The 13,913-nt window shown below is 43.4% G+C and overlaps 1 protein-coding gene across 3 annotated transcripts; it reads right to left on the bottom strand.

Moving 5' to 3' along the window:
- Positions 1 to 405: 405 nt before the first annotated feature.
- Positions 406 to 8,443, bottom strand: LOC123127273 (probable ADP-ribosylation factor GTPase-activating protein AGD14). 3 transcript variants are annotated; one of them, XM_044546911.1, is made up of 14 exons: positions 8,225 to 8,443; positions 7,984 to 8,097; positions 6,393 to 6,454; positions 6,148 to 6,235; positions 6,001 to 6,062; positions 5,818 to 5,911; positions 5,227 to 5,700; positions 4,599 to 5,072; positions 4,354 to 4,524; positions 2,201 to 2,305; positions 1,909 to 2,118; positions 1,555 to 1,675; positions 1,390 to 1,456; positions 406 to 1,011 (listed from the first exon to the last, which is right to left on the bottom strand). In XM_044546911.1, exons 2-14 carry the CDS (start codon positions 8,080 to 8,082, stop codon positions 894 to 896), a joined length of 2,145 nt encoding a protein of 714 aa, XP_044402846.1. In that variant the 5' UTR covers positions 8,083 to 8,097; positions 8,225 to 8,443; the 3' UTR covers positions 406 to 893. The 3 variants fall into 3 exon arrangements, with proteins under 3 accessions (XP_044402846.1, XP_044402847.1, XP_044402845.1); XM_044546912.1 differs by having other exon boundaries at positions 1,909 to 2,112; positions 7,984 to 8,100; positions 8,225 to 8,404; XM_044546910.1 differs by having other exon boundaries at positions 7,984 to 8,100; positions 8,225 to 8,402.
- Between the last annotated feature and the right edge of the window lie 5,470 nt (positions 8,444 to 13,913).

Below are 13,913 nucleotides of genomic sequence, written 5' to 3'. Positions count from 1 at the left end.
TTATTAAATAAAACTAAATAATGGCTAGGCCCCAATAGTACGTGACACGCGTGACAGCCTCCGGCGAGGGGGAGGCAAAACTCCCTTAGCCAATGGGAAGTTCGGGTCAAGTTTACAAGATCCTATAAATTTATTCCACAGATGTTTTTCTGCCCAAACTTTCTATAAATGGTACTCCCTTCGATCCAAAATAAAATAATTTAGGATCAGAGGGGGTAGTTTTTGTACGGATACATGATCAAGCTCTAAGTCTGCACCGGAGCCAAGTACCAACCCCAGGGCTCGGAGGGAACAAGCAGGCAAAGTCCAAACCAAGGGTATTTGTTGTTCAAACTGGTGTGTATAGATCGTTCCTCTCAAGAAATAGCAAGAAAAATAAACCATGCCTGCAAGAAAGGATCCATATAATGCAATAATAGCGTGAGACTAAAACAACTGATTAATCACAATTATACATCCTTCAATCATGCATTGCAATAAACATTAAAATTGAAATAGCCAGCTGGACTAAAAATAACATTCTGAACTAAGTACACTATCAGATATGGCCGCTTGAAAGATCCCAATCAAAAACCATACAAGGCATAGGGTCTCTGAATATACACCGGACGCAACGCATACAGAACACCAAACACAAATATACAAGAAAATAGGGGCTAGAAGAACCGCAGAACTCCTGCTCCTGAAGCTTATGCCCCACGTCGCTTCCACCTTCCAGATCAAGTTACATGGAGCTACAGTGACAAACACATAACCAGTAATATGAAACAAATTTTCTCCAGGGCTTTGTGCATTCTGATCTCACTGGGCAGTGGGCACCACAAACCAGTGGTCTGAAGATACACAAGATACCATAAACAGGTAAAATGGTATGTCCACATTTGATAAGCCTTTTACCCAAAAGGATTTCCACCCACAGCACCATAGGAAGGTGGGGTGTTTGGCTGGGAATACCTAGGAGCAGCTTGTTGATCATAGCCGATGCCGAGGGAACCAGCACCTCCTTGTTGCCTGTATTGCCAGAAAGATCGCAATAAACATACAGCCTTGATCGCTCTTATCAAATTTGAAGATGCAAACAAGGACCACCCATGCCACTGCAAGTGGGGTGCTAGTAGGATGAAGATAAAATAATCACATGATTGCTTTGAAAGCTGGTGGCATTCAGTGGTTTATCTCAACCATCCAATATGACCCAATGGCCAGAACTGACAGTTCAGCGAGTTCTAGTTCCCTATTTAAGGTGGGTGCTATTTTTTGTTACCTATATTATATATGACTAAGATGTGGTATAGAATAGTTGGAAATAATAATTAAACTGAGCTCATATGCAAAGCGTAGCACTAACATTTCAACTTACAGGATATACTGATAACAAGTATAGCTCACCTTGGAAGCATGCCATTAGGTAGCTGCTCAGGCATGTTGTTTGAAACATGCTGCATCATGTAATGGTCTGAAGTCGAAACACAAATTAGTACCGCATGTCAAAGTAGTAATAGTAATAATAAAGAGCAACAGTGTAGAGATGGTGATGAGGAACTAAGTAAATACTTTGATGTACAGATGGCCGATACATCTGCTGAGGCTGCTGAGGTGGAACTCCAAAACTAGAGTTACCAACTAATGTTGGGTTAGTAGCGCCTGCTGATGCTCCCAGTGGTCCAGATAGGGACTGCTCAAGGCCACAACAAAAATGAGTTAATAGAACAAACGATGTACATAGTTAACACTAAGCAAGAAACCAACAAGTTAATGTGGATAATCAAGGTAAAGCAGGAAGTGTTTCAAACTGATTCACTTAACAATTATTTTTTGCTCAACATTGAAATACTTGAATTAGAGGAGAAAAATGCAAAATTATGCTACTTTCCAATATTATGCAGAAAAGAAAATATCTAGTTATACCATGTGAGCTTGAATTGGAGCTGCCTCATTTCCGAGGTCAAAAGGGTTTGAAGCTTTCGCAGGTTGGGGATACGCATTTTGCTGATATACAGGCTGTTGATACGTAGGTTGTTGGTATGTAGGTTGCTGATACATAGGTTGTTGATATGTAGGTTGTTGATACGTAGGTTGAGAAAATGCTGCCTGAGGATATGAATGCATTCCCTGCAACTGGGAGGACATTTTTGTAAGACAAATATTGACAATGATCTCAAATAATAATCATATAAATCGCTATCGTGAGAATGAATACCATTGCAGCAGGATACTGCATACCAAATCCCATTCCAGACTGGGGAGCTCTCTGCCAGCCAGGCATTGCTGGAGTTGCTGATGGATATAGTGAAGTAAAGAAATCCTGCAGAGATTCGATCAGATGTTAGATGTGCCGATGCAATGATTTCATTTAATGGAATGGTTTTGACAACATCAGCTTATCACGTTCTTAAAAAGACGACACATTTGTCTTCAATTGACAATTAGGCGATGGTGTTGAAAATGAACACAAGCTGTTAACGTCAATGAACATGCGTTATACCCCCTCTGTAAAGAAATATACGACTTTTTAGATCACTAAGTTAGTACTCCCTCCGTTCCTAAATATAAGTCTTTTTAGAGATTCCAATATGGACTATATACGGAGCAAAATGAGTGAATCTACACTCTATACTATGTCTATATACATCCGTATGTCGTTCATGTTGAAATCTCTAGAAAGACTTATATTTAGGAACGGAGGAAGTATTTCTTTACAGAGGGAGTACTATTTTATGGAGAACAAGAAATCAAGCTAATACCTACTATGATTTTGCCACCCGCTAATGATGCTCTCGGGTACTTTTTTAGTTTTTATAATCTGCCATCTGGTTTCTTCAGATATATCTTGTTGGCCTAACAAGATACAGCATGCCCAATGCATCAAAACAGACATTAATACTTTTGTGGCCCTTCCATGCCTTGCTTTGATTAGGAATTGCAATTATTACAGGTATTTATAGAGTTGTATTTCTGCATGATAAGTGCTTATATCCCACTGAAATATGATCTAATATCCATAAAAAACCACATGGCCCCCATCTAAGGGAAAATTTTGTTTTTGCCACTCTAGATTTTGCCAATTTTCCTTACGCCACTCTAGATTTTGACATTTCACTTTTGCCACTCTTAGTTTTTGACAATTATCACAATTGCCATTCCCGTGGCAAAAGCAAAAGTTTCAAAGTGGCAATTGTGATAATTGTCAAAAGCTAAGAGTGGCAAAAACAAAATAAAATTATTTTGCTTTTGCCACTGAATGGCAATTGTGATAATTATCAAAAACTAAGAGTGGCAAAAGTGAAATGTCAAAATCTAGAGTGGCATAAGGAAAATTGGCAAAATCTAGAGTGGCAAAAACAAAAATTTCCCCCCATCTAAATGCAAGTACCGAACCTCTCCCTAAAAGTAGACATACTAATGCTAGTAAAAAGCTCCCCGCCTTCGATACATCAAAGGAATAACACTATTCTCAGCCCTGGCTTATCATGCCTTGCAATATTTTCTGAAAATCTGAGGAACTACTCAGCAGGACAACTCATGTGCCATCCGTTTTAGGTATATCTCATGGGACTACTAAACTAGAAAAGAAACTGAGTACAAGTTGTCAACTTGTCATAGGAGCATACAATTTCAATTTTTATGATGAAAGTAGCATACTACCGTTGTTTAAAAATACTCCCTCCGTCAACTTATTGTACTAAATCAAAGACACTTATTTTGGGACGGAGGGAGCAGATGACAACTATCTTTGATTCTTCGTCAACTACTAATAAATAAAAACTATTTCAATTGATTAGGTGAAAATCATGCCATTGGAATTGATTATAAATATCTGATGATATTTTACTAACATAATTATATAAACAGTAACGGTCAAAGTTGCATAGTGGAGACTGCAAAACAAAAAGCTAACTGGATTCAGAACAGAGGGAGCAGTACTTTGCGGTAGCTGCAGTGTAGGGCAATGCAAACTAATAGTGTGTATATTATGCACTTCCTCCGTTCCTTTTTACTCCGCGTATGAGATTTGTGTCAAGTCAAAATGTGCAAAGGTTGACCACATTTATGTTAAAAATATCAACATATACAATACCAAATATATGTAACATGGAACTACATTCTGTAATGAATCTAACGAAATTCATCTGATATTGTGAATGTTCATACTTTTTTCTATAAGTTTGGTCAAACTAGAGATACTGACTTCAGACAAAACTTATATGCAGACTAAAAAGGAACAGAGGGAGTATACCACATCAATCAAGCGATGGGTGAAAATGGAAATCTGGAATAGCTCATAGGGTGAGGGCATATAGAACATGTTCCCTTGATAGCTGCTCAATAATTTACAAGTAATTAATCGCATACCACTGGAAGTGCTGTCCGCCCACTGGATTTGCTGTCATGAGAAGACGTTGCTTCTTGAATACCACTGGTTCCTTGAGAATTTGAAGGCAAATGAGATGGAAGACCACCCATAGAGGCAGCCACCACAGATTGATGAACTGCAGATCCTTGGACAGGCATTCCTGTTGAGACCTGTAACACAACTTCTTTCAATAAAAATACTCATTTGATACACACTTCTTGAAATTTTCTGCGAAGGGAGGTACCTGATTGCCTGAGATTCCAACGGGTGGACCAAATAATGAAGAATGTGATGGATCTATCATGAAAAACTGTCCTCCATTTGCTTGCGGATCAACAGAAGTTGAAAAGGCTGACGTATTGGAGGCAGAGGGTGTTTCGGAGAATGATAGTTGTGCAAGCACAGACTCAAGCGGATTTACGGTGCTGCCTGCTTGTGGTGTTTGTTGCTGCTGGCCAAAAGCATCAAAAGATGCCCAATCACCGCCGCTCACTGATGGAGCACTTTTGCCTTGTTCAAGAACATGTTGCGGCGCTGTTGCGTTAATAGGCTGTGCACTAACTGGCTGCTGCTGGGGTGTAGGGGCTGTCTGTGAAGGCGGGGCAGATGCAGTAGGTTCAGGATCTGCACCAAAATCAATTAAACTGACTGGAGTTGCTGCCTTCGCCTGTTCCGAAATCCCCTCGGAAGAACCAATACTGCTGGCAGTAGATGTCCTCTACAGTATGAAACATGTAAGACAAAACATTTAAAATTTTGCCTCGAATTCTCAGCTTAAGAAGAATATTTGCACAAAAATATGCTAACATTTCAAGGGTATCTAAAACCAGTGTCTGAGAGGGATTGAAAACACCAAGAGCGACTAGAACAACCTGTGCCTGAGGTGGAGGCTCAATGGTCCTGGTTCCATTTGGTTTTGGAGGGTCAATCGGTCTGACTACATTCGGCTTTGGAGGTTCGCCAATCCGAAGTTGAGGAGCATCATCACCCAATATCTCCCTCACTGGCCGTACAACAGGAGGACTAGATCCGTTGGCTTCTCTCTGGTAATTTGGAGACCCAGTTTCTGGCTTCCGTGGTTCAGAAAACCTGCGGTCCTCGAACCTTTGAACTGGAGTTGTTTTCCCAGATCTATCATCGACAACTTCAAAGAAGCGGGGGCTTTTCTTATAGTCATTCTGGTCATGGCCAGGACTACGTTCTCCATAGGAATGTCTGGAATTTCTGTCATCACTCCGTCCACTATAACTCCGACGGTCAGAGTAACTTTCATTGTATGGTGGACTTCTTGAACCACCCCGATTTCCATCAGATCTTCTATTTTCGCTATGTTCATCCTTATCGTCCTGAATATGCAAATCAACCAGCAAAAAATGAATTTACAAAACAACAGAATAGAGTTTCCCAAAATTGATGGCAGTTATCACAGCATAAATGCTAGAGCTATAGGGAGCCAGCATCACCTTTCCCCTCGGTGGTCTATCAGAGCTTCTTTCTCCTGTATATCTCCGCTCCACGTAAACATGCTTGATGAAATTCCTCAATTTGTCCGTATTACTGAGACAGTAGGAAACAGTCAAACAGGTCAGAATTCTAAAGGCAAAACTAACAAGTTATAACCTGGAACATGGACAAAGAAAGGTAACCCGCTGTCAGGGTATGGATTGCGCTGAGAATCCCACTCCTTGAAAAATATTTCTCTAGCACGCTACAAGTTATGCAAACACCATGTCAAGTTAAACAGAAATACATGAACTGATGGAAAATTCAGAACTATAGGAACATGGAAATACCTCATTTCCTCCTCCTTGTAGAGCAGTGACTTCTTGTGCAGTAAATTTAGCCATGGAAACAGATTTCACCCGGTGAGTGAACTCTCGGCTAGGAGGAGCAGAAAAGAAAAATCAGGCAATTATTATGGAAGGCTAACTTCAATCATTCCAATTGGGGGTTGTGAACCTGTTATTTAAATCGACCATGATACATCTAATTTAACAAAACTAAGACGAAATGAAAGAGAACTGAAAAGGAATCTTACTGTGCTCCACTGCAATTGGTACAAACGAAGGTCCAGAAATTTGTGCACACATATTGTGGTCCCTGTTCATACCAATATATATGGTGCATCAGTATTTCAATCTTTAGGAAACATGTAAGGCAAACAAATAACAAGCAACATGGAAGATGGGCAAAATGTCCTATATAATTCACAAGCTGGCACTCATAAGTTCCATTTATGGTGCGAATGGAATAAAATTAGCTCTGGGGAAATGCAAGGAAAACTGAATTGCAGCAAGACAATGGGCACAAATCTGAGCTGATGAATCTTCAAATTGTCAAGCTTCATGCACTAACCAATGCAACCAAAAGTCCTAACTGATGGAAAGGGCTAGGCAACCCGTGTGGCTCAAGAGGCCTATACGTGGACACAAAGGGGGGGGGGGGGGGGGGGGGGACAACACAACAATTTTTTTTGGATAAACTGCAAAAGCCAGGACTTGAACTCAAGACCTTAGGCCTTGATACCATGTCAAGCTTCATGCACTAACCAACGCAACCAAAAGTCCGAGCTGATGAAAAGGGCTAAGCAATCCACATATACACTTCAACACAAATATGACATCAATGGGCACAACTGTTTCTACTGTCAATCACATCCATGGCTTGTTCATTTTGCATTGTTCTTCACGTTAAAAACATTAGATGGTTGCATCATATCAGAGACACGATGGAGCTATAGAGCATAACAACTAAGCTACTTCTAAGCCTCGTATAACCCCCCCCCCCCCCCCCTACAAGAGAAATTTTTGCAAGGATAAGCTACTTCTAAGCCTAAACTCTCTGTGGATCTCCCGGCCTCTCTAATCTCCCTAGCTTTTTGGCCCCCCCTTGGATTTGGTTCACGCTCCGCCACTGCTCATGTGAATGGATATGTTGGGTCCTTCTGAGAATAGAATAGAACATGAACAATTGACAACAACTCATGGCACAAAATTATGCAGGATGCAAATGTGGCACTAACAATTAAGATTTAGTAACATCACTACTGTGCATCCCAACAACGAAACCACTGAACACACCACAGTAGCTTCAAAGAAAGGGTAAGAGTTGATTACCAAAATGATAGTCATCCAAATGGGCCTCGCAATCTACTACAGTTTCCACATTGGTAGCTTCGGTGGGCGCCTAGCCACTAAGGGAGTGCGTATAAAAGGGCCGCAAGCTCAACAAGGTGTGGCGAGCGATGAGCCACTAAGGGAGTGCATATAAAAAGGCCTCGAGCTCAACAAGGTGTGGCGAGCGATGAGGCACCCATAATCCATCGCCACTTTCCTTATTATTAATAGCTTAGGCTCATGTTGCATCCCAACACCATGCTTGTGACTACCGTTTTATTTAGGACCACGGCATAATCTGCAGACCGAGGCTGCATTTTTCTCTAGCCCACCCAACAGGATGATGGTTTGACCCCCTACCAGTCCATGTCCATGAGAACCCTCGTACGCCATGCGCATTCGTGATTTGACAGATAGGCGCCATTTGCAGCAAACCATGGCGGGTGAGGTCAAGCGAGCTCAAACCCGACCACATTAAGGAAGCGAACTGGAGCAGGCTAGAGGGAAACCTACCAAATTGTTGCAGTTGATGCACCTCTTGTTGGCGGGCAGCTTGAGCAGACCGCGTATGACCCGCTCGTTCTTCTCGTCCTCCTTCACCCGGCTCGCCATCGCCCGCCGCAAACCCTGCTACAAAAACGAAGGAAACCCAACTATCAGCAACGACCCCCCGAAATGGCGCGAGATCCGGCGAGACCCCGCCAGATCCGCCCGCGATCACCACGTGCGCACCGACCAATCGACGAGCGCTCACCGGGAGAGCCCTCCTCGGGGCGAGAGCGAGATCCCGCGTGGGCGTGCAGAGGAACGGGGGGTGGGCCGACGCGAGGTGGCGGTGGCGGTGGCGACCAACGGAAAGGGCCCCCTTTGTCGCCGCTGAGCTGCTTCGCTGGGGCTGCGCGTGTTAGTAGAAAAGAGTTTTTTTTTCCTCGTCGTGGGGTTTTATTTACCGGCAGAGGAGAAGAAGGCAGCGCGACGGCTGGCGGTCAACTTGCGGGTGCAGACCGGCTGAAGCCGGTCGCCGGGCAGCGGGAGGGAGCCAGGGAGGCGGGTGTAGAAATCGGACGCTGCTTCGGTGCCGTAACTGCACCTGCAGTTGGGTCAATGGCATGTGGGCCAGCCGTCTGTTAGGCCCACATGTCACTGGCCCAACTGTAGGTGCAGTTACAGCACTGAAGCTCGGTCCGTAGAAATCCAGACGGGCGATGTGGTCGGAGGATTTATGGGGCCCGCGTGGCAGGAACGGTGGTAGGGGGTTGGGGATGGTTCTCCGGTTTTGGCCTTATGGGTGGGGAGTGAGCTGGACGTGACCGTTCCATCATTTCTGCCGTGGTTTGTTTTTGGACTCGGGGAATGATCCCCGTTTAGGCTAATCATCGACAGTTTTTTTTTCTGTTGTGAGAAACACTGCTAAGCTTTATCGATTAATCAAAATGTTTACAGACATTGAGCAAAACATGTTGGCCCTGTTCTTTTGGTGGCTTTTTGTGGCTTTTAGAATAAGTTGCCCCTTACTCAACTTCATTCTTCCTAAAAAAATTGATTGGGCTTTCAGAATAAATTGGGTAGGTGTAGGTTATTTCAGCTTATTCTAGTCTAGAAGCCAACAAAAGAATTGTCCATTAACAAAGCATCTTGCTTAGCTAGGTTGTGCGCTTTAAAATTATTACAATTTCTGGTCTCATGGACATATATATGTAGCAGAAGCAAAGTTCGGCGACCATGCTTGAATCTCATGAGATCTTGTTAACAGTGGATTTCTTTTAGATTAACAGGGAGGCCTCTCCCCGGCTCCATTACCAGGATGAAATCAAATATAGTCTTATACAAACCAGCTCACTGAGAGGAGCAAGTCCAACGGCGGACTTGCAATTAGATGCTACTTCAAATCTCCAAAAAGATAGATCTTCATTTGATAAGCAAGGGGGGAAAGGGAAAGAGACTTTTTTTGCATATTTTATTATTATTAATTCCTTGTTGGGCTCGACTGATTCGCTGAGTGCAGCCTGACATGTATGAACTGTAGTTAGAGGAGATGATTATTTTGTTTTTGTCTTTATGTTTTGGAAATGGACTCTAAGAAAACTTTTGCAGCTGGAAAGTTTATTCCACAAAAAAGAATAAATTTTCCAGCTCCAAAAGTTTTCTCCATGTCGTCGCTTGGTCCCACTCCTCTATCTCGTCCCATGTTCATCGGTTGTCGGAAGAGTGCGGACCCATCCCTTTCATTTTTCCTCGTGTTTTCGTTTCCCCGGCGGCATCGATGAGGTGACTGTGATGATGGAGCTTTGCAGTGAGGTCTCTTCGGCCTCTCCTTACCTCGACGACGTCTAATCCGTCCCTAACAAAGGGCCTGTGAGGATAGTGTCTTCATATTTGTTGGTTCTATTCAGATCTTGCAATTGGTGTTTGAATCAGTGGAAATAATTGGTTGGATCTTGGTGTGGTGATTTGACCTTTTCTTTTCTACGGCATGGACTAGTTTTTTCAACCCTCCGGACTGGTGGTAAACGATTACAAGCATGTGATACTGATGTCTACTACGCAATTTTATTCTTGTAGACACATGTTGGGCCCCCAAGCGCAGAGTTTTGTTGGATAGTAGCAATTTTCCATCAAGTGGATGACCTAAGGTTTATCAATCCATGAGAGGTGTAGGATGAAGATGGTCTCTCTCAAACGACCCTGCAACCAAATACAAGAAATCTCTTGTGTCCCCAACACACCCGATACAATGACAAATTGTATAGGTGCACTAGTTCGGCGAAGAGATGGTGATAAAAGTGTAATATGGATGGTAGAAATATATTTTTATAATCTGAATAAATAAAAACAGCAAGGTAGCAAATAGTAAACGCACACAAAACGGTGTTTCAATGCTTAAAAATAAGGCCTAGGGTCCGTACTTTCACTAGTGCAATCTCTCAACAGTGCTAACATAGTTGGATCATATGATTATCCCTCAAAGTACAATAAAGAATCACTCCCGAGTTTCTATTAGCTGAGAACAAAAGATAGGAATTGTTTGTAGGGTACGAAGCCGCCCCAAAGCTATTCTTTCCGATCGATCTATTCAAGAGTACGTACTAAAATAACACAAAGCTATTGTTTCCATTCAATCTATCCTAGAGTTCGTACTAGAGTAACACCAGAGCATATTCATATTCGTAATACTCAATCCACACAAAGAATTATAAAGAGACCCCGAAGTTTCTATCGGAGAAAAACATGCATCAACCCCTATGCATAGATTGCCCCAATATCACCGTGGGAATCCGCGAGTTGAATGCCATAACGATATCAAGTGAATCAATAAGATACCCCAATTGTCACCTCAAATATTCATACCGCAAGACATATATCATGTGTTCTCATCTCTGAATATTCAATCCGATATGACAAAACTTCAAAGGGTAAAGATTCAATCCATCACAACAAGAGTATAGAGGGGAGAAACATCATATGATCCGACTATATTAACAAAGCCCATGATATAGATCACGAGAGAGAGAGAGAGATTAAACACATAGCTACTGGTATAAACCCTTAGCCCCAAGGGTGGACTACTCCCTCCATGGCCAGGACTGCTAGCCCGTAGAGGAGGAGAGATTCCGGAGGTGTCTAACCTGCTTCAACCGAAGACTTGGCATGTATTTCAAGTATATCTGTTAGATTCGGCATGTAACCCTAGATGGCAATCGACCATGTGTAACCCTAGACACCCCTGATGCATATATAAGCCAGAAGGTTTAGTCCGTAGAGACATTCATTCATTCATCATCATCGCCATTACCCCTAGGGTTTAGACCACAACTTATGATCTCGAGGTAGATCAAATATGTACTTTGGTACATCCATAATATAAGCAAGAGCGGGACACAGGGTTTTACCTCCTCAAAGAGGGCCGAACCTGGGTAAAAGCATCAAGTCCCTTATCTCTTGTAACCCATTGATCCAATCTCACAGCTCGGGTCCCCCTACCCGAGGTATGACGATTCTGACACCGACTTTGGTGCTTTCATTGAGAGCTCGTTGTTGGATCACCAAGGATTGATGGCTTGCTTACAGATTGATGGCAGTATTGGCTGCGGTGACATCTTCATCCCCCACCAACTTTTCGCCTTTGGCAGCATCGTGCTGCATGTGGATCCGACCGGCCGTTTGGACCATGTCGAGAACTTTGCCCCAAATAGGTCGTCATGTTCGGAAGCCTGGTGTACATCATAGGTGCCCGAGGTGACCTAGTCCTTTCAGAACGGATCTTAGATCAACTCAAAGATCCCTCTAGCACAAGAAGTCCGGAACAGGTTTCCGATCTGATCCTCGAATCCGACCTTCCAATGGAACCAACCCCGAAGATAGATCTGGTGGTGACCACATCCGATCTAACCCCTACCTCCTCAGATGATGGCCCAGAGTTGAATTCCTATTAGGACTCGACGACGGTCTCTAAGGCGGCTTCTTTGCCGCCGACCTAGGGTCGGCCCGGAGCGATCGAGATGAAGGATCCGCATCAAGCAGCCCGAACAAACCATTTCAAATCGTCCCGGCTTACAGCCAGGTTCTAGATACCGAGGAGCTCTCGCAGATAAATGAGGTGTTGGACCGGATCCAGAACCTGGCGATCTCATCCGCCGTTTATGATCAGATCAGATGTAAAGTCGATGATAGGGAAATTTTCATCCCGCCCACCACCCACCTAGTCGCCATGGTCAAGGACCTAACTGACACGCTTGACTATGGCTCCGACGACGCCACTGATACGGAGGAAGACGTCCACGACAACACTGGAGAAATCTCACCCGCGAGGAGGCCTTTAGGGAAAACTTCCAGGGCACCTACGTTCAGCCCCTGGATGCCAATGACCTCAGCCACATCGTACAGAAGGAGGGAAAATCCGCTCGCAAATTTTGGAACCGATTCTTAACTAAAAAGAACCAGATCGACAATTGTCCCGATGCTAAGGCAATTGCAGCATTAAAGCATAGCATCCTGGGTGAATGGCTCGTTCGACAACTTGGACAGGATAAGCTGAGAACCATGGCAGATCTTACCTCGCTAATGACCTACTTTTGCACAGGCGAGGATAGTTGGCTTTCCCGTAGCTCTGACGGGAATCATTCTGGCACCTCGGAAGCACACAACAGGAATGGCAAGTCTAGGCGCAACAGAAACGCGCGCCGGAACAAGAACAACGGTAGTGACTGATACGTCTCCAACGTATCTATAATTTTTGATTATTCCATGTTGTTATATTATCAATCTTGGATGTTTTATAATCATTTTATAGTCATTTTATATCACTTTTGGTACTAACCTATTGACATAGTGCCAAGTGCCAGTTCCTGTTTTTTCCGTGTTTTTTACATCACAGAAAATCAATATCAGACGGAGTCCAAATGCCACGAAACTTTACGGAGATTTTTTATGGACCAGAAGGAACAAGTTAGGCCCTGGTTGCACCTGGGGGGAGTCCCGAGGAGGGGACAACCCATCAGGGCGTGCCAGGAGGCCCAGGCGCGCCCTGGTGGGTTGTGCCCACCTCGAGTGCCCCGGGACTGCCTCTTTGCTCTATAAATACACAAATATTCCAAAAACCCTAGGGGAGTCAACGAAATATTCATCCAGCTGCCGCAGAGTCCAGAACCACTAGATCCAATCTAGACACCATCTCGGATGGGGTTCACCACCTCCATTGGTGCCTCTTCGATGATGTGTGAGTAGTTCTTTGTACACCTTCGAGTCCGTAGTTAGTAGCTAGATGGCTTCATCTCTCTCTCTTGATTCTCAATACAATGGTCTTTTGGAGATCCATATGATGTAACTCTTTTTGCGGCATGTTTGTTGGGATCTGATGAACTTTGAGTTTATGATCGGTCATATATTTTTATATCCATGAAAGTTATTTGAGTTTCTTTGATCTGTTATATGCATGATCTCTTATAGCCTCGTATTTCTTCTTCGATTTGGGTTTTGTTTGGCCAACTTGATCTATTTATCTTGCAATGGGAAGAGGTGCCCGGTAGTGGGTTCGATCTTACGGTGCTCGATCCTAGTGACAGAAAGGGAACCGACACGTATGTATCGTTGCTACTAAGGATAAAAAGACGGGATCTATATCTACGCAATAGATAAACGGATCTTGTCTAAATCATGTCATCGTTCTTATTGCATTACTCCGTTTTTCCGTGAACTTAATACACTAGATGCATGCTGGATAGCGGTCGATGTGTGGAGTAATAGTAGTGGATGCAGGCAGGAGTCGGTCTACTAATCTTTGACCTGATGCCTATGTGATGATCATTGCCTGGATATTGTCATAATTATTTGAGGTTCTATCAATTGCCCAACAGTAATTTGTTTACCCACCGTTTGCTATCTTTCTCGAGAGAAGCCACTAGTGAAACCTACGGCCCCCGGGTCTTCTTTCTCATATATTTTCT

The sequence above is a fragment of the Triticum aestivum genome, chromosome 6A, assembly GCF_018294505.1.
Source record: "Triticum aestivum cultivar Chinese Spring chromosome 6A, IWGSC CS RefSeq v2.1, whole genome shotgun sequence".
In the NCBI taxonomy this organism is placed as follows: Eukaryota; Viridiplantae; Streptophyta; class Magnoliopsida; order Poales; family Poaceae; genus Triticum; species Triticum aestivum.
Note: the sequence above shows the minus strand (reverse complement) of the source record. Positions and strands in the feature narration are given on the sequence as shown.

Bases quoted from the DNA above. Each gene is read 5' to 3' on its own strand.
- LOC123127273 (XM_044546911.1), bottom strand. From the start codon at position 8,082: ATGGCGAGCCGGGTGAAGGAGGACGAGAAGAACGAGCGGGTCATACGC. The intron at 5,073-5,226 runs GTTGTTCTAGTC...TTCATACTGTAG, and splicing joins AGCCTCCACCTCAGGCACAG to AGGACATCTACTGCCAGCAG. The intron at 1,676-1,908 runs GTATAACTAGAT...GGCCTTGAGCAG, and splicing joins CTCCAATTCAAGCTCACATG to TCCCTATCTGGACCACTGGG.